At 38.1% G+C, this 25,623-nt stretch overlaps 3 protein-coding genes across 4 annotated transcripts; 1 reads left to right on the forward strand and 2 right to left on the reverse strand.

The window, feature by feature from the left end:
- Positions 1-639: 639 nt before the first annotated feature.
- On the reverse strand, positions 640-13,081 carry LOC146451683 (scaffold protein ILK-like). Its single transcript, XM_085098997.1, has 13 exons — positions 12,528-13,081; positions 11,994-12,159; positions 9,198-9,293; positions 8,245-8,341; positions 7,618-7,665; positions 7,469-7,498; positions 6,760-6,848; positions 5,919-6,028; positions 4,349-4,470; positions 3,656-3,777; positions 3,054-3,153; positions 2,326-2,456; positions 640-1,553 (listed from the first exon to the last, which is right to left on the reverse strand). The coding sequence occupies exons 1-13, from the start codon at positions 12,614-12,616 to the stop codon at positions 1,407-1,409; spliced, it is 1,347 nt and encodes a 448-aa protein (XP_084955123.1). The 5' UTR covers positions 12,617-13,081; the 3' UTR covers positions 640-1,406.
- Positions 13,082-13,531: 450 nt separating this feature from the next.
- LOC146451684 (methylmalonic aciduria type A protein, mitochondrial-like) lies at positions 13,532-17,766 on the reverse strand. The gene is made up of 3 exons (XM_085098998.1): positions 17,108-17,766; positions 15,278-15,594; positions 13,532-14,797 (listed from the first exon to the last, which is right to left on the reverse strand). The coding sequence occupies exons 1-3, from the start codon at positions 17,637-17,639 to the stop codon at positions 14,480-14,482; spliced, it is 1,167 nt and encodes a 388-aa protein (XP_084955124.1). The 5' UTR covers positions 17,640-17,766; the 3' UTR covers positions 13,532-14,479.
- Positions 17,767-17,850: 84 nt separating this feature from the next.
- Positions 17,851-25,357, forward strand: LOC146451685 (kelch-like protein 5). Of its 2 annotated transcripts, none has more exons than XM_085098994.1 (4): positions 17,851-18,754; positions 20,856-21,195; positions 21,602-21,801; positions 22,374-25,357. In XM_085098994.1, the coding sequence occupies exons 1-4, from the start codon at positions 17,893-17,895 to the stop codon at positions 22,730-22,732; spliced, it is 1,761 nt and encodes a 586-aa protein (XP_084955120.1). In that variant the 5' UTR covers positions 17,851-17,892; the 3' UTR covers positions 22,733-25,357. The 2 variants fall into 2 exon arrangements, with proteins under 2 accessions (XP_084955120.1, XP_084955122.1); XM_085098996.1 differs by having other exon boundaries at positions 20,877-21,195.
- Positions 25,358-25,623: the final 266 nt, after the last annotated feature.

Consider the following 25,623-nt stretch of genomic DNA (forward strand, 5'->3'; position numbering starts at 1 on the left):
GGCCCGGTAAGTTACCGGGTCTCCTGCATGCATGAGGAATGGCAGGCTGGTTCGTGCAAGGGTTTTATGCACCAATCAACCTCAGGCCTCCTCCCCCGGGGCGAAGGGGCATTTGACTCGGACCGTGTACCATGCTAGGGGAATGCGAAATTTAATTTGATTGTGTGGGGAATTTGAACCAGATTTTTATTTAAGTCTAAAAGAATTCGTGCGTGGGTTCTCATTGGTTTTTGGAACTATGGAAGGTGTGTTTGCTAAGACTGAACAGTGACAGGAGTCATAAGCTCCTGACAGTGACTGATTGAAGCTGAAAATTTGTTGTCAAAGGAGAGGCCTTGAAGCACTAAAAGATAGGGAAATTGAACGGCTTTTTGGCCCCGGGAGATGGGAATTAGAACCACTTAATTTTCAAAAATTCAAATGCCTAAGGGTTGGGGAGGGGAAGGATGTTGAATTTTCAAACTGATCAGCACATTAAAGAGTTTCCATATTTCCAGTAGTGCTCTCCACACATGCACCCCAAGGTCATATGCGACAGATCTCTGCCATGACAGTTGTGAGTGGTGGATTCATTGAAACTCTTATAAAATTCCAAGAAAATACTTGCATTTTACCATCAACAAGTTGTGCTTGCCCAACTCAAAAGGAAAAAAAAATGTTTTATTGACAATAAATCTGAAAGTTCTACAAAGATTAAAATGCAGTTAGTTCATGCAGTAGAGTGGTTAATAGGTATGCGTGTTTTTAAAAGAGCCCATGATGCTGTAGCCTCTGTCCCTCATACTAAGTAACCTACAGAGCAGGTACCGGTATAATCAGGGGAGGGGAGGGGGAGCACCTCCCTGATTTTGCGTGCTACACAGGCTAATAGCCTGCATAATAAATACCTGTGAAAGAAAATACAAGGGAGTGTGTGAAACACTTCACTCTGTGGATAAAATTGTATAGTACAACCATTCAAAAGAAAACTGTTTATTTTCTGACATATTTCTTCTTTGTCCTATCTTCGGAATTAAAAGGTTAAACTAGTGAGGAAATAGGACAAGTGAAACATTGCATTTTCTTTCAAAAGGTTGATAATACTCTAATTCCAAAATTTTAATAATTTTACATTTTTTGATGGGAGCAGAAATTTTTTTATCTCTTTCTTTGCTGTTTGTACAAAATTAAAGTTAGGTGTAATGATTATATTAGTTACACTTAACAACTGCCGATACAAAAATAACTTATTACAAAAAATATCTGATAGACACATAGCAAGGGAAAATATCTGACAGATTTACTGCTAAAAATAGTCAACATCAAAATAACCTTCTACGACTAATGCCTTGAAAGGCCAGATACCAGATTCTACATTTATAAAACTAGGGAAAATTATATTAGTTTATCCATGCTGGACTAATTTTTCACTGTGCCATCTTGCCTAGGATTGGCAGGATCTGATCAAATCGGGGTCTTTTAGTTGGATCATTGTTCCAACAGATTGAGACCAACTTTGCCATTTGGGAAGATACACCTGGTGGAACCGAAGGTCTTAAACCTTCTAAGGCAACCTGCGAGAAATAAATAGACAGTCATTCTTTCAACTTTTTTGGAGCAAAAATTGACTAATTTATTGTCCAAGGAACATAGTTTTCATAAATACATTGCCTAGTTAAACAAAGGTATTTTATACTGTTTATGACAAAGCAGGAAAAGGAGGTCTACCCTAGTAATTGTAATTGGAATCTAAGAAGAAATTAGGGTAACTGTGGATTTTAATATGGAAAAACTGAATACTTAACTTTGCTTAATTACCTCTGAAAAATGTCTGGTTACCCCCAATTTTCTTGTTCGATTCCCAATAACCCCTACTAAGATCTGCTTTTGCAAAGATGGTTATAAGCTGTGCAAAAATATCTCTGTATTAGGAGCCATCCTTAAGGCCAATTAACTTAAAGTAACCTTCCCTCTCTATTTCCTGCCTGATACCAAAGAATGGGACAAATACAAGGCATCACTGTTGTAGTTTAAAATGAATCCTAGGTTAAAATGAGTTCAACCTAGGTTGATTTGTATTTTCCTTTGTTTCAGATGTAAATTACCCAACCTTAACAAAGGAAATACAAATCAACCTTAGTTGAAATCATTTTAACCTGGATTCATTTTAACCTACAACATCACCACCCGGGATGCTATTCCACTCCGAAGTTACCCCTGGTATATGTGTACAATAAAACACAAGATGGTAAAGACCCAGGGTTGTTCAATAATCTACTCTAGTCTTGTAGTAAACGAACTGAGCCTACAAGCACACATAAAAACAAGTGCAGAAAAACAACAAACCTTCATGCCGACTTCCATAGGTGACAGGTGTCCGAATGGAACTTCTCTCGTCACAAGCTCCCAAAGGATCATGGCGTAACTCCACATGTCGGCTGAACGCTGGTCAACCTCCTCTGGGCTTTTTTGTAAAACTAAAAAAGAACACAACAAATTAAACTTAACCTTTACAACAGGAAGAAGTATAAAGGGCAACCAATGAGACCGTAGGCTTAATTCTCAAACTCGATAGTAATCCATGAAGAGAAAACAAAGGAAATCACTACAGTGGAACCCCAATTTTATGATTGTGTGATTCTGTGTCCTGGCAAAAGTTATATATAAATCAGGAGTTCGTTTAAAATGATATCGCGATTTAACAACATGATTTTGCTGTCCCCTTGCCATATTGTAAAATTGAGGTTCCACTGTACTGTGAAGGAGGTTTGAAAATATTGTTTTAGTTATCCTAAAATTTGAATTTCACCAAGAATTATTAATGGTTTGAGAAGGTACATCAAACACTCAAAAGAGTATGTCATTCAAATTCCAAAAACAATAAAAAAAAACTCAGCCTCGTTTTTCAACCTACTTCTCGCTGTTGGGGAAATCGGATGAAACACTCTTTCTTGCGTTTGATACATTACTTCTCAAATTTCCTGTTGGAATCAGAGTATCACCACTGAAATGTAACATTAATTTGTTATTAGTAAAGTTGCACATTTAAAATTTGCAGTAGACAACATTCTTACCTTCAGGGGCCATCCAGTTTGGACTTTCTATTTTGCTAAGATTCATGAATGAAAATCTATAATCAGCCATACTGATTCTTGCTGTAAGATCATCATCAATCTGGAAAAGAAATGTTGAGAGTTAGACCTGACTGAAAAGGAAGTAAAAGGAAGGGGGTGTTGATGCCACCTCCTAAGCCCAATAAGGTTTTAATCTGATTTTTTTAAAAGGATTTTTTGTCAGTACCCTCCATTTTCAGTAGGTGATTATTTATCCCTCACACATATTACACACAGCAGTGACAACCACACAGCAAAACCCAAGGGTGGGGTTGCAAGCATCCCACCCCCTCCCCCATAGCATGTAGTGGGGTGTTCTGTATTTATAAAGGTTAATGGGTTAACCTATGAGAAAAAAGCGCTATTTCAAACTCATCATCATTATTGTTAAGAGACTGGTGAAGCAAAAAACAGTGTGATCAAATGCTGTGATGGTGATTACACAATCTCACAGGTTCAAATGTTTAGTAAGATAGTGCTTGAATGAGAGTTTGCAGCTCACTTTTCAAACTCCCATTTTCTTTATTGTTGTTTCTTTACAAGAAAACTGGCTCAGTACCTACCATAATGTGTGTACTTTTCAGGTACAGTCGTGGAATGAGTTGCTCTAAAGAATGCAGATACTCCATTCCTTTTGCGATATCTAATGCAAACTTCATTCCTTGTTCATGATCCACAATGATACCTATGAATCAAAGTAAAAAATGAAACACATTAGTTTGGCTCATTGGTCTTACTGTGTGATGGTTCCTGAACCTGCGGTAATCTGACTGCATTGAAGGTTTCACTACAGGCCGACATCATGCAATCAAAACCTCGTTTCTTGAATTCATCATCATCAATTCTCCGCGCACCAATAGGCACATAAGGCCGACAAATTCTCTGAGCAACACTCTCTGTTCCATGCCGCTGCCTTGGCTACATTCCTGCTCCGATTGGGGTCACCACCTTATCGTGTTGGGGCAGTTTGCGTGTCTCAGTGACCCCTAGAGCTATGTTGGCAGGAGTCTTGCACTCCTGATAGGGTCACCCATGCCGAACACGTCAAAGGGTAGAGACCTGACAGAGAGTGACCCCCTGGTCTTCCAGGTTGGGGGTTGGACGTAGGTCTAACAACCCTGCTCCATAAAAAGCTTTATGTTACAGAAACCGGAAACATTCCTTCTTGAATGAGTACATTTTAAACTTCTATTGTGACAATATATATCCTGCTAAAACAGTGCCTTGAGTTACCATTGACAACTATTGAAACACACCTGTTCCTTCATGCAGTACATTGTAAAGTGAGCCAAATGGCAGATACTGAGAAAGGACTATCAGGTGTTTGGAGTCATTTACTGCACCAATCACAGGCAAGACATTTGGATGAGAAAATATTCTGAAAATGAAAGAAAAGATCTCTCATAAATTTGATTGACCAATTGCTGAGAACAACAGAACATTTATTTTTCCAAAAACACATCCACACCCTTCTCCAGAGGACACGCACGCGACCTACGTAAAGGAGATACAGCCCCTTGACTGATTTATGTTGCTCACAAATGCTAAGGCTTCGCTTGACTTGGTTAGGTCTTGTGTGCAAATAAAAGAAATCTCTAAAGCAGTGCTGTCAATAAGTTTTGAAGTAGACATCCCCACGGGGAAAGTAAGCAGCAGGCTACTTTTTGAGCGCCAAACGCGCGAGCTTCCTAGGGGGGTCTGGGGGCAGAAAATTTTGAAATTTAGATGCTTGGAAATGCTATTTTCAACGCTTTCCAGACGGTATTTGGGCCTTATGAACAATCAAAATTAAGACTATTTTAACCATATTCTATGTTTATTACAACCGTTCTTTTCCTCAAAATCTCAATTACTGGTTTTTAAAAAAGAGTGAAATGATAAATCTTCAAATGCTGATTCAGAAAAACAATACATTCAATGTTTTAGTTCATGTTTTGGCACATGCGAAAGCCTGGGATCTAGTCCTGTGAACATGTCCAAGGCGTTCCACGACCCTTTGATCACTTCGATCACCTCACCTGCTTCAACTTTTTATACTTCCACCGAAACGTAAACACATTAAAAACTCCTGAAATGTGCCTTTACTTAGACTCAGACGTTTGAGCCGGATGTTTTACAATTATTTTTGCAGGATCTTTTCATTATTTTAAGCCGGTTTCTTGCTGGATCCCGTTCTCTGAAAATGTCGCAGGCGTTCCACGACCCCTTCGATCAATTTCCATCGCGCGTGGCAAAGGTAAACACGTTTAAAACTCCTGAAATGCACCTTTATTTCGAATCAGACGTTTGAGGCGGGTGTCACACAATTATTTTAGTTGGATCTTTTCCTTCTTTTAAGTTTTTTTACTAAAATTAACAGTACAATGAGACGAAAGTAGCCGGCCGAAGATTGGCCAGTAGCCGCTGTTTTGGCTGGCTACCGGCCCTTATTGACAGCACTGTAAAGCTATCTATCCCAAAGCTATCTATCTATAAAATTTTGACTTCTAAGACCCCCCTCCCCCTAGAAATTTCAAATGACCTTCCATGGGGTGGGTATGGATTTTAAAGTGTCTTACATGGTAACTGCCCTCTGTGCCAAAATAGGGCTTATTTGAAGCAATTTTGATTTTTAAAAATGCACTTAAGTCTGTCTTACCAAAAATCCTTCATTTATTAATGAAACCATTACAGTCTAGGAAACCCACCCAGCATCAGACCCATAGTTGTGTCCCAGTTGGCTGTGACCAAACACAGTCCATTAGCTTAATTTTCCTCAAGTCAAGTCCGTTCTTGTTAATAGTTATAATCCTCATTATCTTGGACTGAAAGTAGAGTGCTACAAACCTTAATTTGGAATACTCCTCACTGAAATCTCTTGATATTCTTTTGTTCACCATTTTTATTGCAAGTTTCTTGCCAATAATATTAATGTCATTCCATTTTCCCTTCCAAACCTGAAACATTGAAGCAGTAACAATTAATATGTAAATGAGAAGTTGCAGAAAATATCCATACACCCTGCCTGCAACAGAAGGTGATTCCAAAGCAATTTTGAGGGGTGGGGGGTCTCAAATACACAAGTCAGTTTTTAAAGGAAAGTTTTAATCTTAATTGGAAATTCCAGAGAGGTGGGGTGGGGTGTCCAAACCAAAGATCCTTCATTAGGAGGGCTACAGACATTTCCTGGAACAATTGAAATACAATTGAAATAACTAATGCCTTTAAAGTAACTGACATTCACAATTCAAACATACTATTTTAATGGTTTTTTCACAAAATTCCTTTTTCACTTTCAGAGTTTATTTTAACCACTTGAAAGATGGTGCCTCATATGACGTTACTGCACATATGTCATACGCATCTCTGGATGGTCCAAAAAACTCTAATATCTTCAAAGAAGGCGCCTACTAATTTGAAGGTATTTTTTGCGTGGTTTATGACTATGTGGGAAGAGCAAATCTTAGCAAGGACTATTGAAATTTAACCACACATTTTCAGAGATAATTAAGTTTCAATTTTGGAACAAATGCCACATGCGTGTTTACCCCAATTTTGTTTTTGGATTTCAATAGCATTTGGTAATATCTGCTCTTCCCAAATAGTCATACAAAAATAAAATAACATAAAGTTAAATAAAACAATTCTCTTTTAGGAGGCACCATCCTATAAAAGTAATGTTCTATACCTCGCCAGTTACTGTTTTGCCAATTTTGTTTGTCAAATCAATCTCAGATGGTTGAATCCATGAAAGTCTAGATTTAATGTCCCGCAAATCTGTAAAGACAGAAAAAAAATTTTAACGGTGATTATCAATATTATTGACAATAAGTGACAAAGTTAGCTGGCTATTTTCTGCAAAGAATTTCTTTCATATTTTCTCAATTTTCTCCTGAAGTCACAGTTTGATGGTTCATGGATTTTGGATTTGCACCGAGAATAAATTAAAACAAGTCAAAGATCTTGGTGTGTCTAATAGCAAACCACAGAATCACCTACAGTCAATTCACGTCACGCGTGACCAGTATCTCCGAGAATGAATTGAACATTCGAATTTATCTTTGTAATGTCGGACATGCGAATGGAATGTTTAACATTTCTCTGGAAATCTTTCTGAAAAAGACACATTAACAGAAAAAAAAGATTAAAAATACTTGGGAAATGATTGTTATTCTTGAAATACTTAATGCTGTAATGTAAAGAAAAATTCATAGCTTTATACTGTCAATAAACTAGTCAGAGAAATTTCTATGGGCACTCTGAAATCTTGTTGGAAATGTTTAAAACTGACGTGTAAATTTCAAAACTCTGTTCAAATTTCAAAAATACCAGTCACGCCTGTTGTGGATTGACTGTAAGCTTGTGATATACTTCTGCAAACAGTGAATAATATTTACCATCTTTTTTTCCCATCTTTGAGTGGTAATCTACAAGAAAAAAAAGAAAAAGAAAATGTTACAAGAAGAGTTGACCTCAAATAATTTAGAAAAAAATCAGTACACTAATTTTATCATTTTTCAAATAAATGTATAATCATTATGATTACCTTTGTAAGGTATTCTTTTAAGGTCTTGTCCAAGTTGTGCTGCAAGATCTGAAGAATAAATTTAAATGAGCAACTATAAATTGCTTATTTTAAGATAACAGCACAATTAAGTTAGAGAATAAATAGATCATTTAAGTTTGACAACAACAATCATTATGTGATCAACATTATCATACCATATACTACCAAAAAATTCGAAAAGAAGCCCCTCCCCCAATCTCTCCCCAATATGTATTACTTTCAGAATTATTACAAGACCCAAGGGACTCCAACTTTTAGGCCGTTGGCCATTAATTTTGGGCAGCTAAAATGTGTGAGTATTTGAAGACCTGGAACAAGCATAATGCCATTTTAACTCTCAAATAACTTTCTCAGCCTTTGATTGTTTGGCATTCTCGTAGGACAGTAAGTGGTTTCATCTGCACTGTGCTCAGGTGAACACAGTTAGATTCACATCACTGTATATGGAGCTTGAAATGCTTGCTTCAGTTCATTTCACTTCCATTTTACTCTATTTAAGAGACATAGTAGGGAATTTTTGATTGGACTCTTACTTTCATGAATCATTAGAAAGGTCCCAAAATAGACCTTACTGTTGGGCACTTAAGCCATTTTAAGTCTCCTCACCTCTCAAGATTTCTGCAAGATAGGGTTTACATTTGTCCAGTGGTGTCTCTCCGTACTTATTGCACTGTGATACTAAACCACCCCTTTTGACAAGTTCCTGTAAAATTAAATTATTTTAAATTAAATTTAAAAAAGCCTTTAGTCAGTATGTCCTCTGATCAGTTGAAGTTCTCTCTCTGTTCACAAATACATCAAGAGAAAAACAAACCAAATTTCCAGAGGGATAAATGTACCCTTTTTTTTTCACACAAGTATAATAGAAAACATTTTGCTCTTATTGTTGTTGCTCGTGAACATTTGCAAGAGGTTGAAACAGCATTGAAAAAAGCTCTCCCATAAGGCTTTTTTCCACTTTATATATTTTGCAAAAATTTGATTAACTTTAAAACTGTAAATGGTTTGAAATGAACCCAGGAGTCATATTGTAAGTTTGTAAATCATGATCATCCGGGTGAGTGTAGTCCTGAGAAGGACTGTTTGAGGTGACATTGACTGACATAATTTTCGTTCACGTTGTTGAAACATCAGCCAATGTCATCTCAAACAGTCCTTCTCAGGACTACACTCACCCGGATGATCATGATTTATGTAATGAAAATGATGTATATTCAGTGAGACATGACAGAGCCATACTTGGAAAAAGGAAATCCAAGTGCTCCTCTCAGGAGTCGAACCTAAGACCTTCCAATATTACCAGTTTGGGTGCTCTACCACTGAGCTACAGGAGACTCGTGGGAGCCAAGCCCATTAAACTAGGTTCATGGGACAAACATCCTGTATACTGCTAGGATTTGAATGTCAATGTATGACTTACGTGCAGTGGAATAAATGTGATGGTATATTTTGAGCCTGATGAATAAATGGGAATGATGTATTATTCATACATAAATTTTATCACAACTGTTTAAAAATACATTAAGCGACAACATGTATGTCCCATTGGACATTCCTACCTCAGCACTTTCCTCTGAATTCCAGAAGCAAGCATAATGAAGGGCCGTATTTCCATGTTTGTTGACTCCATTCACAGGACACTTGTATTTTAACAGCTGCATGAGAAAATAGGATATGAAATATTTTCCATGCATGTCCACAAAATTATATAAATATTGTATATTATAACAGATATTTAATAAAATTTATAATTATTATTAACTATTGTAATAGGATTCATAACTTTGCAGATTATTGTGTTATTCCAGAAAAAATCTACACCCCCCCGACGGATGGGGCCGTTTTTCAACCCCCCCTCTCACCTAGATTTCCTGAAGCACAAGACCCCCCCCTTCCCGCCTGGATTTCTGGAAAAAAATATAAGGCTTAAATTTAATTTATTACGTGGGATGCCTGTGCAGCCCACGTTATAAAATGGGGGCCGTTTGTTCTTCTTGGTATCCACAAATACGCATCTTTCAATTAATAACTCGTTTTAGATGTATCAAATTCAGTTTTCTCCTAGAGGGGATCTTTTTGTCTCCTATTGTCCTTATTGTCTTCAACAAAAACGGTCCAATCAGAATGCAATATCTTAGTGTAGGTCAGGAGGGATCGGAGGGGAGTTAATTACTATTGTGATTATTCAGGTCCTAGTGGTCTCTCAGTGGAACTGAAAAGTCTTGACTTTAGTGGCGTGGCCATATTGTTTTAATGTTTTAGATTCCAATGTGCCGTTTTCAAAAAGAAAATTAACCATTCTGAAGCGGTACATCGAAAGAATAACTTCTAAGAAGCACTCGACAGTAAAAACGGTGGAAATCGGAGAGTTCAAGGCGAAGGAATCATGCTTCTGTTTGACAGTTGTAGAACCATCCATGGATCCAGAATATGCGGGGGAAAGGTCATTGGTATTAAGCTAAAACGCAGATCGCATCACTTTGTCGAATTGATGCTTAAACGCAACTGGAAATCCACTTTACAAAAAGATTAAAGGCTTGATTGTCCATTTGTACTAAATGTTTTCATTAAGGAAAGCTTTTTACCCGTGTTCTTTCCGTTTTTTTTTTTTTTTTTTTGGTGAAACGAAAACAATTTGTAATCTTACACTTTTATTTACATAACCAGAAACGTGAGTCAGGCCACGTTATTGTAATAGAAATTCCGGTATAACGATAAGACGTGTAACACAAGGGAAACAACATAACGCTATCTTTGTGACTCAAAATATTCCATTAGCTAGCCAGGATAGTCTGCGAAGCATACAATTATAAGAATCAAGGGGCATCACACGTAAATGCCAGTATAGGCATCTTGTTTCTAATAGAAAATACGCACAATCATGTCTAGAGGGTGTTCTTTTTTAATTTCTAAAGCTTCGGCTAATATTAAAAACTCTATCGCGTGAAACTAAAAAAAGAAAGGAGCAACAATGTGAAAAAGCGAACGAGTTCATCCTTTGTGCCCAATGGACAATACCCATGGAATCTTAAACTTGCACGCAGAAAACACACTGGCTGCTTGTTCAACTGTAATGCGGACGATGGAACTTCAGCGAGGTTACCACTGTATATGTTGCAGGAACCCGACCAAGAACTTCCTCCTTCTGTTGCTTTAGCAATAACTTACGTTTCCAAAAGTTTTTTCGAGGTACAGATGGCTACAAGTTCCTCTCGAGTATTTTCGACGAAGAGGGAATGTTTGGACCAAAATTCTGTGAAATTATCTTCTTCAGCTAATAACTCTGCATCCTTGCTTGCACAAGTAAAAAATTCTTCTGCCTGATGCAGCGGAATCCATGCTAAGAATGCAATGGCGGACCAAACAATTACACAACGATAGAGCGCTGGGTCTGGTACGAGTAGAAATGTGTCAGGCGTTTCAAACTCTTTGTTGCAACAATGTTGCGATGGCTCGTTCTTTAGTATCTTGTTGTTCACGTTTTCTGCTATAAAAGGACCTGCGAAGGAACTTAGATTATCATTTATTTTAGGTGAGAAATATGTGAACAAAATATTTCTACCATTTTCAGGGTCTGAGAGCGCTGAAGTGTCACCAAACTAAACGTTTGAATCACGTGAACTATCGGTCGAAATGACCCCTGCAGAAGACTTTCTTAAGTTCAATCCCCCCTCAATTTCCAGAGTCTTTGACCCCCCCTCCCGCGAGAATTTCCAGAATCCCATCCGTCGGGGAGGTGTGGATTTTTTCTGGAACAACCCATTAATGAAAATCTTCAAATTCGTGGATGTGTGGATGGTTAAATAAAACAACTTTACGATAACAATTTATTATGAGCATTTTGGGCTTTTGGGGGCTGATTACATGAGCCTGCAGGTTTGCTTAGTTTGCCAAGATCTCAGAATGGAACACACCAAATCTTCACAATAGCCAGTTGCTGTTTCTATTGACAGCCATATGCATGGCAATCCACTAAATTACATTATTTGTGCTCAGAATTTGTCTTCCTTGGTCGGGTCCTTAATCACCGCTTTAAATAGGGCAGAAACATTATCAACAAATCTGTTAACAGTGCCGACCTATACCCATATTTCAACTTTTAATAATAGCTACAGATTAGCATATCGTAATAAACATTTTGCGAAATAAATTATCATGCAGATTGACATCAAAGCTATTGTTTGGTATTGTACAATACAAACAAATTTTCTGTGAAACACAAAAAGAACAGCTTAATTTGTTAACACCATCTAAATTTACATCACAAAACACTCAGCTTAATGAATCTCCAGATGTTTACTTTAATTAAACAGTTCTCGAGTTATAGGACCTCGCTAGCAATGTGACATCCTTACCCGTTGTATAATTTCCTTGTTCCCTTTGCTGGCGGCCAAATGTAGTCCATTATCACCACCATCGTTCAGAGTAGTAACCCGCGCTCCTCGCGAGAGAAGTAGATCGAAGACCGCTGTTTGCCCTTCCCTCGCAGACCAAAGCAAAGGAGTGAAGCCGTGATCATCACTGGAACGGAATCAAAAGATCAATCGATCTGACACTAAAAGGCTCATAAAAGATTCCTCGAGCATGCAAACTGGGTCGTTCAGTGTCAAAGGATCCGTTCTGATCAACTGCAGAACACATAGACAGCTGTTGTCTCAGCTGCTGTATTGAATGCGACGTCTGGCTGTTGAAAACAGTCGACAGAAACACCAAACGATACATCTATAAAATTCGACAGTAGAAAAAAACTTCCGCTGCCGAAATATTGCTTAGCGATGAAGTAGAGACGATTCTTCAGAAAAATTCTGAGCTGTGGGTTATCTTTTCCTCGAATTAACCTGACAGATATTTCAGTTTACTATGACTGTTTACACTACCATTGCACTCACCCTTGGTTGAGGTCGTTCGAGGTGTTCTCAAGCCATGTCTTCACAAATCGAAGGTTGCCGTCGCGCGAAGCCGAAAAGATATCCTCCATTGCCCGAATGCCCGGAAATTACTCCTATCCGAGCAAAATCAAGAACTCGACTAACTAACTGAACGGAAGCAGTCCAAAATATGCATGATAAGAACACAACCACAGCTCAATGGCAGAAATGTCTTGGGCGGTGAGATGTAATCACTTCAAGAATGACAAATATTGTGTTTTGGGGTGGGAATCCGCTGACCGGATAAGGAGGAGAGGAAAAAGAGGACAGGCGTGGCTTCAGCGTGGAGGGCCTAGGGTCATTCGCTATGGGATACTCTCCTATATGGCCTATAAGGGGACGTGTTATGGTTTTTGGTCCCTCTGCCCTGAACAGGGTATATAGTTTCAAGCGAGTCTGTCCTAATCAGGGTTTGGACCTGTCCTCAACAGGGTTTGGCTTGAAGGCTGTCGTCAAGTATTTAGCAATCTGAATTTAAAGACGTCTATCTGTATTTATTTAGCAGGTCATCGGATCATTTTCTTGAACAAAATTAGAAAAGACCTTGTTTAGATACTGAAAACAATAGCGCTAATATCTAGTCCTGAAAATGATCGATGACCTGCTAAATAAATACAGATGAGCATCTTCAATTTTTATCTTAAAAGATAGAGGGATGGTCGTACAAACCCCCAACCTTGGAGATCCAGGGGCAGTTAGCTGGGTAGCACGGATTTTCGTTGGCAAAAGTTTCCCTGCTCCCCGACTAACTGCCCATGGGTCTCCGAGGATGTCAAACCCCCAGCGGCTCCCCTATACCCAAACTCGAGCCAAGTACCCCCAGGCTTCAATCAATTTTGCACTAACGAGGAAAGAAGGTGGAAAGTGAAAAGAAAGGAGGAAGTTTCATCTTGTGGTTTCAATGAGAAACACAAGGGAAATCGCAAAATTATCTTTACAACAAGGAAAAAAGAAATAGACAATAACATAATAAGTAGAATACATTTGATTTAAATGCACCCCTATTTCTCTGTCTGAAGATCAGTCTGTAACTTTCACCCTCTGATTCATGCTCAACTAATTCACTGATCCAGGACATCAGTTAATTATTTGGTTTATTGTTTAGTTTTCAAAATTCATATTCGCGTCACTGAAGGAGAGAATTTGTGTGGATGATAAACATTTTATCTTTGGTGATCATATTGTACGGTTTTGTGCAAAAGGGGTGTACTGAACGCTTTTTAGGTCAAAAAGTCAGAGACACTCCAAACTTACCGAGTTATAGTATGCACTACCGATTTTGTATGTTGAATGTGGATCCATAAAAATTAAATTTTGAATGATTTGATCAAATGAAACTGGCACATGACTACCTTAAAGCAGAGGCAAAATTCCTAGCAAATTAGCCTGAGAACAGAAAATTTAACACCTTCTATGGTTTACCTAGCCTGTGAACAGGATCACAAGTGGGGTATAAGGGGAGAAAAAATCAGAGAGTCGGGTGAGCGGAGTGCAGTATGGGGGCGAGAAAACTGGGCAAGTTTGGAGTGTGTTTCTGATTTTTTTGCCAAAGGAGCAATATACGTCTCTATTGCACTAAACCTTTTATTTTCATCATTTGTACATTTGATCTAGAAGTGACGTCAAAAAATAAAATTCAACTCTAGTCACTACTGGGTCTTACAGGGTTAAGTAAGGATCACTCCCTGTCTTTCTAATACAGTGTTGTCTGTGAAGATGTAGCCTCCCTCGCAGATGTTCTTTTGGCTCCTCATGCAGGAGAAAAGATTGTATGATGAGCCAAAAGAGCATCTGCGAGGAGGCTGGTGAAGACGATGCTGTCATCTTAATATCTTGGTCTCTTGTTCTTAAAGCCATTTTTAGTGTACCAGAGACATACACCTTTGTTTTGACACAATCCTTGCAGGGGAAACTTAATTCGAATCATCAGCTTGAATATCAGGAGAAGATGAGTGGGTAAATATTTTCAGAAGGACATCAGCCGCCATGCCAGGAGTGACAACACCATCAGCTACAAGCTTCTCATAATAATGAAGTTCTTCTTGAACATCAGGATTGGATTTAAATCTTCCCATGATTTGTTCTTTGATGTGATTCCACATCCATATAACATGCTGACTACAACGTCTTTGTTCAAGTTCCCCATTTTGTAGCATAATGTTATAATACTGCTGCATGTTTTCCCATGCTTTTTCAATACCATCACCAGTATGAGCAGATATTCGCTTCACCTGTCAGGATGGCGATCAACAATATTAAATTATTAGACATTTCCAGGAGTCCATGACTAGGATCCTCAACCTTTTGCAAGTAGAGTTATTTTTAGAGCTGTTTTTCCGGTGAAAAGGCATGACGTATAACAATGTAATTGTCATTGCTCTCCTTTGATTAGGTATTTGAACTCTGGGTGTTCCAAAGGTCCCCTGAGGACCATCCCAAAAATAAATCTACACATATGTCGAAACATTGTTTCTAAAGCAGGTCACCATTTGCAAAAGCATGCAACACTTATTGTGGGATTAAAAGGTTGGGAAAATGATGAGAACCATAAGAACCATGAGAGAAGGGGGCAGGAACTCAAGAAAAAATGTCCGTATAATTTGAGAGATACGAGGAAGCAGAAGAAACAGGCATTATTTTACAATTTTACTTCATATTATATGTTATTTTCATAACAACAGGGACACAGTGTAACAATGTGGACAACATACCGATGGATTCCAGTGCTGAGACTTTTTTCGTAACAGTTTCAAAGCACTTATGTACTCTGTCTGAATTCTTTGAGCTGGAACAATGAGCTCTCCATCAGCTTTATTAACCAACACCAGATCAGCCATCTCCACGATGCCTTTCTTGATTCCCTGCAGTTCATCGCCACCAGCTGGTGGTATCAGAAGCACAAACATGTCCACCATGTGTGCAACAGCTATTTCTGATTGTCCCACACCAACTGTTTCTACCAGGATGGTGTCATAACCAGTGGCTTCACATAACAGGATGGCTTCATTAGTGCTACGATTCACACCACCTAAGAGGAGAGAGATGCTATAAATCTGAGTGAATCAGATTTCAGTCAGTGGCGACTCATTTCCTGAACAGCGGCTGGTAATTGAACCTACCCTTTATTTTTAGACCAAAACTGAGGCCCCTAGGTCCCAGGTGATGCGAAATTTCATTTCATGAAGAGAAGCAAGCCAAAAGCGGGCCCCCACCTGTACCTGAAGGCCTAAGATCTACCACAGGGATCTGCCGCTGCAGGACAAATTATAGCTTTGGCTTGACTTTCATGAGTAATGATAATAACAACACATGGCTCTCAGCTGTTTTAGAGATTATCTTCCATGTGACATGGAAAAGACTAAGCATCTTATGCCAGCCAACGATAGCTATCACGAATAAACCACACTACCATCTTGACTTACTTTGTATTTGTTTAGTTTTATTTAGGAGGTTTTTCTATTTTGGTGGATTACTGAGTTTTTTTTTTCTGTGGGGAAGGTATGCTTTTTAGAAATGTGGTAGAAGGCAGGGAATCTACATCTTTATATTGTAAATTTATTGAAACATTTTGTACTATTTTGATTAATATCCAGCAGTAAATAATCAGCTTTCTTTTGTCCTGAGTATCTGCTTTTAGAACTGGCAGCTCCAGACCTTCAGGTAAGTAGGAGGCCAAATCTGGAACCCTTGAATTGCTTCTCTTCATGAAATAAAATCACTCATGCCAACTCTCCCGGATTATCCGGGAGTCTCCCGGATACGGAACGAATCTCCCGGTCTCCCGTACGGGTGACTAAACCTCCCGGATAAAAGCGACTTGGCGTCTTATTTGTATAATAGGCTAGTATTTCAACTCAAATGTTCCCTAAATTTAAGAAATATTGTGTCATGGCTACATTTGCATACCTGTTTTACCCAATCTGCCACAAACTTTGACGGAAACCAAAGAAAATACGCTTTTTGTCATCATTGCAATATAAACGACTTTCTGATTGAATAAACGTTCAACCAATTAAAGGGCAGGACGGAAAAAGCTCTAGTGTTGTGCAAATTTTGTGCCAACAAGGTGGGGGGGGGGGGGGTGCGTGCATCAATTTTGCTTAGGGGGGAGGGTAGGGTAATAAGGGAGGGGGGGTGCTCAGAAGAAAAACTCTGCAGATTTCAGATCTTCAGAGGTTGGCATCTCTGTAAGATACAGTATCTTGGTTTTGGTCATAAAATAAGGTAAGGGCCCCAAGGCCCCCCCACCCCCCACTATTTTTGGTGTCTGAGGATGTTCACCAGTACAAAATTAACATGGGTTTTATATAGACCCCAAGCAAAAATGGCTGACATATAATAATATTATTCTTTTGTTTGCATCAAATTAGCGGTACTAACCGCGTTCTTGAGTTCAAAAATCAAAAGGATATTTTACCTTGAAAGAGGCTAGTAGGGCTAATTTGAATGCAGACAAAAAAATTTTAAAATGTCAGCCATTTTTGCATAAGGCCTAGGTCTATGAAGTATTAAAAACGGTAACCCCTTAGCTAAAATATTACCCAGGGTTCCAGAGGAGGGGGACGGTCTGATGTATGCATGAGGGTCTCGTGATAACTCAGTCATGCGAGTCTTGTCGCCCAGAAGTGATCCTCCAGTTGTGGAAGATGACGGGTCTACAGCCAACACAGCTACTCGGTGGTTCTTGTTCGTTAGAAAGCCCCCAAACCTCTCAATAAACGTAGATTTTCCACCTCCAGGCGGTCCCGATAAACCAATACGAAATGAACAACGCTGTCCATTTGAAAATGGAGGTGCATCTTTTGAGTATTTCGCCACTTTTGACAACAGTTTTTGTGCTTGGTGATATTTTTTCGGATGTAGAGTTTCCACTAAAGTTATGGCTTGTGCCAAGCTCCCACGTTGACCTTGAAGAATACCTTGAAATAGGCGATCAACTTTTAGGTCGTCATCTTCAATTTTGGTTCCAGTATTCGTTAAAAAGCTCCTTTTAGTCTCCTTTATTTTAAAGAGGGGTTTGTTCCATGAAATGCGAGTGAACCCACAGTAAATAAAACGGCGATACAAACACATTTTAGAACTTCAAGTCCGCCATTTTGAATTTAGGGATGCTAAAAATAGCTTAAATGGAAGCGGAGAGTTGGGGCGAGTGAGTAGGTGTCGGGCGATCCGTCACGTCCGAGCCGATGTCAGCCGATATATAAGTGATGTTTTTGTAGGATATGCAACTATGCATTTATCAAATACTCAGATGTGACGATGCTCCGAGGCATCTGGAGTGCTAATAACTCACAGGAATTGCATTGGAGAAGACTTTGCTTTTGAAATGGAAGAAGAAGGGGACGCGATAATTTTCACCTGCAACGACCATCTCATCAAGACCTTCAAGAAAATGAGTGGCTTTCGGAAAAATTCTAAACTGTGCGACATCGTTTTAGTGGTTGGAGAGAAAAGAATAAGGGCTCATCGACTCGTCCTTGCTGCGTTTAGTGATTATTTTAGCGCAATGTTCACTAGCGACCTTTCGGAAAATGGTCAAGCAGTTGTGCATCTCACAGACATGGACCCCCTTGCTGTAGAAGCTTTGGTTCAATATGCCTACACTTCTAATATAGAAATTCGAGTGGATAACGTCGAGAACCTTCTTTCAGTTTCTTGCATTTTACAGATTGATGAAGTTAAAGAAGCCTGCTCGGAATTTATGAAGCATCAATTACATCCTTCGAACTGTTTAGGCATCCGTGCTTTTGCTGACGGTCACGGCTGCAGCGAACTTTACAAAATTGCCGATGCTTTTACAAAAGAGCGGTTTGTTGAGGTTGTCAAAAGTCAGGAATTCGTGCTTTTGAACTCCGAATGCGTGGCACAGCTTCTTTCAAGCGACGACCTCAACGTAACTTCTGAATCGCAAATATTTGAAGCCTTATGCGCTTGGGCAGAACACGACGAGGAAAATAGGAAAAAATTCTTGCCTAGATTGCTTAGCTTCGTTCGCCTGCCCTTACTCACGGCAGAATTTCTTGTTGATAAAGTCGAGATGTCATCACTGTTTCGCGATATGGGCCCCTGTCGAGAACTAATTATCGAGGCCATGAAATATCAACTTCTTCCAAAAAGACGTTTTCAATTACAAAACTCAAGAACGACGCCACGAAAGTCAACTGTGGGAAAACTTTATGTAGTTGGTGGTAAGTGACATGCAGAACGTAAAATTAACCTTTGATTCTTTTATCAATAAAATCTTTTGTTCTCGAGTCACAATATTAAAACGTGAAAGCTATCGAGAAGTGCCTTGTCAAATCGTGTTTTAAGTCCAATCCTGTTTCAATTGTACATTGCGGTGAAAGGTTATAGACTCAACTTGATTTCTTGTTGTCGAAACTTGTAGGTCACAGATTAAACTTGTGGGGAATGAGTGAATTTCAAAACTAAAACAATGCCACTTTGAAAACCGTGATCGTGAAAGGAACTACGCTTGAGTAACATTCTTTTTCATGTCATAATGGAAGTCTTTTGTTTGACGTTATGTGGAAAACATTTTAAGTGGCTTATCCGGGCGGGGTGCACTAATAAGCATTGGATTATTCATGAATAGGCACTTATGAACTCTGCATCATTCAAGTGATTGAGGGCAAGAATATTGTAGTCTGTCACTGCTAACGTTATTTTGTAGTAAAAAAGTAATAATAATAATAATAATAATAATAATAATAATAATAATAATAATAATAATAATATTAAAATAAAATCTTTCTTTATTATAATATTCCAAGCAAAATTGATATTTACAAGTTAAAAGTAGAAAAAAAGAGCTATTAAAACCTATTTACAATTCAATATTTAAAATTCATTTCGATTAAAAAAAAAGCGACTATTTCCAAGTACAACAGAGCTATTTTCAAGCACAATTTTTTAACAATAGTAAGACTAAAATTTTGATGAAATAAAAAAGTTGTTAAAAAGATCCTAAAATACTAATTTACAACGTCACGCCATCATTCACTTTCTAAAATTAGCGGAGACACGCTTGGCTAGCGTTTAAGCGGCAGTCATCAATGAAATCCCCAAATGGAATTTTGTGAAAAGGTGTTCTGGAGCCTCGTACGCATGTGTGTACCGACTTTAAAATCTCAAAAGAAAGCAATGTTCTAATCCAAGTGATAGTAATGTGATAAGGTTCCTCATTCTTTTCTGAGAGCTTCTCGGCTAGGCGTTTGAGAAAACAATTGCAGTCGGCTCCCATCCCACCGTTGGTTCCAAAAACTAGGGGAGTGAAAGATCCCATTTCAACGTCCAGCACCCTCTGTTGGTACTTCCGCTTTTTCTCTTCTTCCTGCTCTTTAAAGATTGTCGATGTTGCTTTTCCCTGGTTACACTTGGAGTTAACATGCGTTACTCTGACATCGAAAAATGCTGTAACTCCTCGAGACCAAAAGCCCCCTGCCTTCATGTCCAGTCTTGCCTCCGGACTTGTCACCGCGCTTCTGAGGTTGAATTGCTCATTGTCGAGAGGTTGTAGTTGTGGTTCGACTTCAACGTTGGTGCAAACCTTACCAAGAAAAGAGGTAAGTAGGTTGCGGACGCCATCATGTCTCTGCGCCACGAACCCTCCCTTATTTTATCAATATAATAATCTCTTTATTAACATATTCCAAGCAAATTGCTAAACCAGGAAGAAATAATAATATTTGCAAAATTAATAAAAATTCCAATAATAATAATAATAATAATAATAATAATAATAATAATAATAATAATAATAATTTTATTAACATTACTATAGGTGAGTGCAAGCGTTTCTGGTTGTTTTGCTGATTTAAAAAAAATGTTTTTATTCAACAACCATCTTGACTGGATTCCATCCACGCTCAAAAGTTAGGAAAAAAATTATTGATGAAAGTAACATTAGAAATTGAAAGTGAATCACGATGATGGCCAGTGGAATCAATGAACACAAAATTACACAGCTAGCATTAGGGGAGTGGACAAAAACCAAGAAATGGTGTCTCTGGGTTGAAAATGTTGTTTTAAAACTTTTACAGTACACAAATCATAAATACACCATGGTTCTGTTTTAGAGTAGTTGGGATGTGATACATGTTAGATTCATGATCTTTAATAATAATAAATTTAAATTTTTACCGTGCAGTTTCTATAAAAATATTCAACTGCGCCTTACAATAAATATTAAATTAAAAATAAAATAGAAGTTCAAAATTACAATTCTAAAATTCCATAAATAAATAAAATAATTTGTCAATGAATGAATATGCTATAAAGGAACAAAAGGTTCTTTTCTCCCAAACTTAGGTATGGATTCCTCAAAGGGTGCAATACAGATCGAGCATTATGACCCTCGCGGAAATCAATGGTCTGTGGTGGGTCCAATGGCAACCAGAAGGTTACAGTTTGATGTAGCTGTAGTGGGCAGTAATCTGTATGTTGTTGGTGGCAGAGATGGATTGAAGACTCTTAACACCGTGGAGTGTTATAATCCCAGGACAAAACAGTGGAGCCCTGTCCCATCAATGAGTACTCATCGTCATGGTTTGGGCGTGGCCACCTTGGATGGTCCCTTGTATGCTGTAGGTGGGCATGATGGATGGTCTTATTTGAGTACAGTTGAGAGGTAGGGAACTTGCATGTTTATTTTATCGGTATCTTTATGAAGGCAGGGTTCTTGTTAGGGTCAGTAACTGGTTATTTTTACTGTCTATATTTCACGTAAATGTTACGTGCTATCCGGTACAAAATCCTGGTTAAGCTCTGGCTGTGTGGGTCACTTAGGCTCATAGTGCAACTTTACCTTCAATTTTCTTTTACCACATGCATTTGTGGAAGCCAGGTTAGGGAAGTTGTTGATTAAGCTTTTTCTCAGCACTTGAGTGTGTGATTGTTGTGTCTTGTCTAAAGGAGTTGGTAGTGAGCCATCTCCTGTCAGTAAATGGACTTTTTGTTAGTCAAATTTCCTTGCTGAGGGTAATTAACTATTTGTGGTTTTAAATAATAATTATCAAGCATCATTTCTTCCATAGATTTGATCCAGAGACAAAGCAGTGGAGCTTTATTGCGCCAATGACAACTGCTCGCAGCACTGTGGGTGTTGCAGTTCTCAATGGGAGGCTGTACGCTGTTGGAGGGAGGGATGGATCGGCTTGCCTCAACTCAGTGGAATGTTACGACCCGCACACAAACAAATGGAGAGTAACTTGTCCCATGCTAAAGAGAAGGGGAGGTAAGGATTGGAGAAATTGTGTGGCCCAGATTGAGCAGCCAAGTACAGTTAAAATTGCGTGTTGCTTGTTTAGGAGAAGTGTCCGCAAAGTCATTTATTTAGCTTTTGCAAAAACGAAAACTATGACCCTGGTTAAATTATAAAACTGATGAAATAAGGGGGTCCTAGATGTTGGTCTTAGTTCTTAGTTTTCGGTGGCTCTTAAGTTTCTCAACAACCAGGGGCCCGCTTCTCGAAAGTCCCGGTAACTTATCGGGCTCAATAAGTGTCTTTGGTGATAAATGTTTCTTAACAGAAGTCAATTTTTGTTAGCTTTGAATACTAAATTTTAAAATCTTATAATTCAATGAAAATATTGGCCAAGTACCATGTCTGTAATCGCTGTGTAATCGGCGAAAAAGCATTCAAAAATATACTTATGGGGCCCGGTAAGTTACGAGGACTTTTGGCAGGTAACAGCTCCGTTTTGTTGCAAAATGTACTCTGCAAATGACACTAAACAGTGCAAAATGTTTTCACACTTTGAGGGGAGCTCTGATTCACTAACTGTTCATGAATGTGTTATATGGTAGGTGTTGGGGTGGCAGTCCTTGATAACTTCCTGTATGCCATGGGTGGTCATGATGCCCCTGCGAGCCAGGACAGCTCTCGCCAGTTTGACTCAGTGGAGAGATACAATCCTAACACAGACCAGTGGACAATGGTTGCACCCATGATCAACTGCCGAGATGCTGTTGGAGCCGCTTGTCTTGGTGACAAACTGTATGCTATTGGAGGTTATGATGGAAACAAGTATTTGAGTGCTGTGGAATCATATGACCCCGAGAAGAATAAGTGGGAGGAAGTGGCTTCATTAAACTCTGGCAGAGCTGCTGCTTGTGTTGTCTCTGTGCCCAGTAATCAGGTTATGAATACGAATGTTTCAGAATAAAACCCTTATGTCTGTTTCTCAGGCTTAAACCCTAGTTGTTTGTAGTATGATTATGCAATTTGTGAACACTGACATTCAAAGTGCTACATTTCATGTACAATTTGCTATCATCTATTTTTGTACACATTTCAGGAAACTAAATGCTGAATACACTTTAATAGACAGGTTATCAGTTGATGGCAATTTTGTTTTGTATACAGTGTACATTTCTGTATATATTGTTAATTTATTTGTTCAAGGGGGGCTGTTGTTTTTACAATAAGTTGTTGTTCATTTACAATTGGAAAATATATTTTTGTTTATAAGGACGTATCACTAATAAGGTGCAGTACCTATACAGACACTTATTGACTTAGTGGGTGTGTATGTGATGGGAAAATATTTGGCACAGCGTCATGGCATTTGGAGCAAGCATAGTTACGTAAATCCGTTATTTTGTAAATTTTGCCATGAAGGGGAGCCTGATATTTCCCATCCAGCACAGACTACTCAAAACAAGAATAATTAATTAAAATATTTATCATTAATGACACCCTTTAAATATCTTGCTATTGTGTGCATGGTGAGATCTCTCATTAGTGTGTTATGGATGAGATCTTGTTATTAAATACATACATGTGCAGTTTCTGGATATTTGTCTGGAACAACACCATAAGTAAACTCTACACATGGAAACTTTCAGTGTTGTTTTCTGTACGATTCATATGCTGGTGATATGATGTATAGCTGTGTGTTGTGGTTTTCATTGTGTAGTTCCAGAAAGTATCCATTAACTCACCCATGGAAGGTTTTTTATTTTGCAGCCCAGTCCCCCAGGAAATTTCAGTTTAGTTTCATACTTTGCTTTGAAAATTTTGACTTTTAAGACCCCCCTCCCCCTAGGAATTTCCAATGATCTTCCTTGGGGTGGGTGTGGATTTTTTCTGGATCTGGACATTTGCATTTCTATGAAGATGAAGCTACAGGTACAAAGATCATTTCTGATCAGTCTTTATTGTTTATTATTTATTATCATTAACACAGTGCTGTTTTTAGCATGGTTTTCACAATTTGGAAATCATTTCTGAGCAGTAAAAAAGGTTCAAAGAATATTGGAATAAAACAGAGTTGACGAGCTAATATAAAGCTAAAAGTATCAAAAATATTAAAGCTTGACGTTGTTTCTTTTGTAGCAACACAGAAGTTTTAGTTAAGAGTTGAGATTATCTGATGACATACATTTAGGGTATTTGGATATGGTTATATGTGGAAATGATTAGAAGAATGTTGCTTTTAAAAAATATCATATAATTGAGGTAGCTTGTTAGTGATTACAAAATCGTTAATCTTTTGTGTGTTTGCTTATTGAAGAGCCCAGTGGAAAACAGGCGCAAGTGTTGATTTGGGCTCGGAATCCAACTTTCTCTAAATTCACTCTAATTTGCCAAGAATACAGACTGATTATTATGTCAGAAACGTAGTTCCATATTTGCGTTTTGATTTAAGGTCCCACATTTGCCCAACAAGCTTACGGCTAGCTTAGAAACTGAACCAACTGAAGGACTGAGAGCATATCCGACCCAAATGACTTTTTAGATCACTTTTTGTTGTTTTAGCTCAGATTAGTTGGAGTTTTTGCATGTGGCCTTGAATTCCTTCAGGAAACGTTGCTCCAGTGTTTTATCCACTTCGCATTTTGTTTTGTGATAAAAAACAGAAATCTTATCCATTTAATCATGGGTTTTTTTTTTTCAAATAAAGCATAACGCAGCGAATAAAACATTGGAGCAATGTTTCCTGAAGGAATTCAAGGCCTCATGCAAAAACTCTGGCAAATCTGAGCGAAAACAACAAAATGTGATCTGAAAGGTCATTTGGATTGGTTATGCTCTCAGCCACTGTTAAGTGATGCTTGAAATGATTTCCTTTCTTTTCTGTTTAAGGATACACAAACCTTCTAATGTGATAACGAGTCTGTAGGCCAAACTTCAGTGTTTTTCAGAGAAATTATGGCTTCTAAAAGCCAATTTGTCACTTATGCCCATTTTCCACAGGGCCCTTCAATTTGATACGTGCTGTATGCATAGATTAAAAAGAATCATTTTGAATTTATAATTAAGTAAACGTTTAATGAGTTATATCATATTTAGGGGTCTAATATTAGGTACAAATTATATACAACTGACAAATGTGGCCCGTTTTTGGCCACTCACATAGGCGTAGAAGTTTGCATATAGTTGTTTTGCTGTACAAGTACATTACTTCCTCTAATTTCTCTCTTTTTTTTATTCTATACATTGCTCTTTTTAGTTAACATTGTGTTGCCATGGAAACATTTCTGGAAACATAGAGACATACAACATGTCGACTTAAATATTTAACACTTAATATTACCTTATATTGTTTCCTTATATTAATTTATCTTTTAACATATAATGAATTTACTTTCAGTCATTTTTTTTCTATTTTTTTTTTTATGAAAACGCGTCATTAAAATGAAAAATTATTCTTTAAGTATTACGCACAGCCACTACCTATTCTTGTAAAAAAAATCGTTGTATAAATTTACCTTATTATTCAACACCCTTCACTCTTATATTTATCTTTATCAAAAGTTGCTTATTAAACTTTATTTTTCAGCAGCGATATGTACATTCTTTTCATTTATAGTTTGAATTTTTTCGCTACAGCTGTATGAGATATTTTATTCTACAATTCTATAATCCATACTATTTCCATCTACACCTCTACAACTAAAATACCTTTTGACAGCTGTAGCGAAAAATTCAAGAGGTAAATTAAAATGGCATACATATTGTAGAGGCGTACAGGTGTAGCGGATGTATACATGCAAATACTATAATTATAATTCTATACTTCTGCAGCACTACACTAAATGCAGGGCTGTCACT

Source organism: Pavona decussata, unplaced genomic scaffold (genome assembly GCF_977016875.1).
Source record: "Pavona decussata unplaced genomic scaffold, jaPavDecu1.1 SCAFFOLD_386, whole genome shotgun sequence".
Classification (NCBI taxonomy): Eukaryota; Metazoa; Cnidaria; class Anthozoa; order Scleractinia; family Agariciidae; genus Pavona; species Pavona decussata.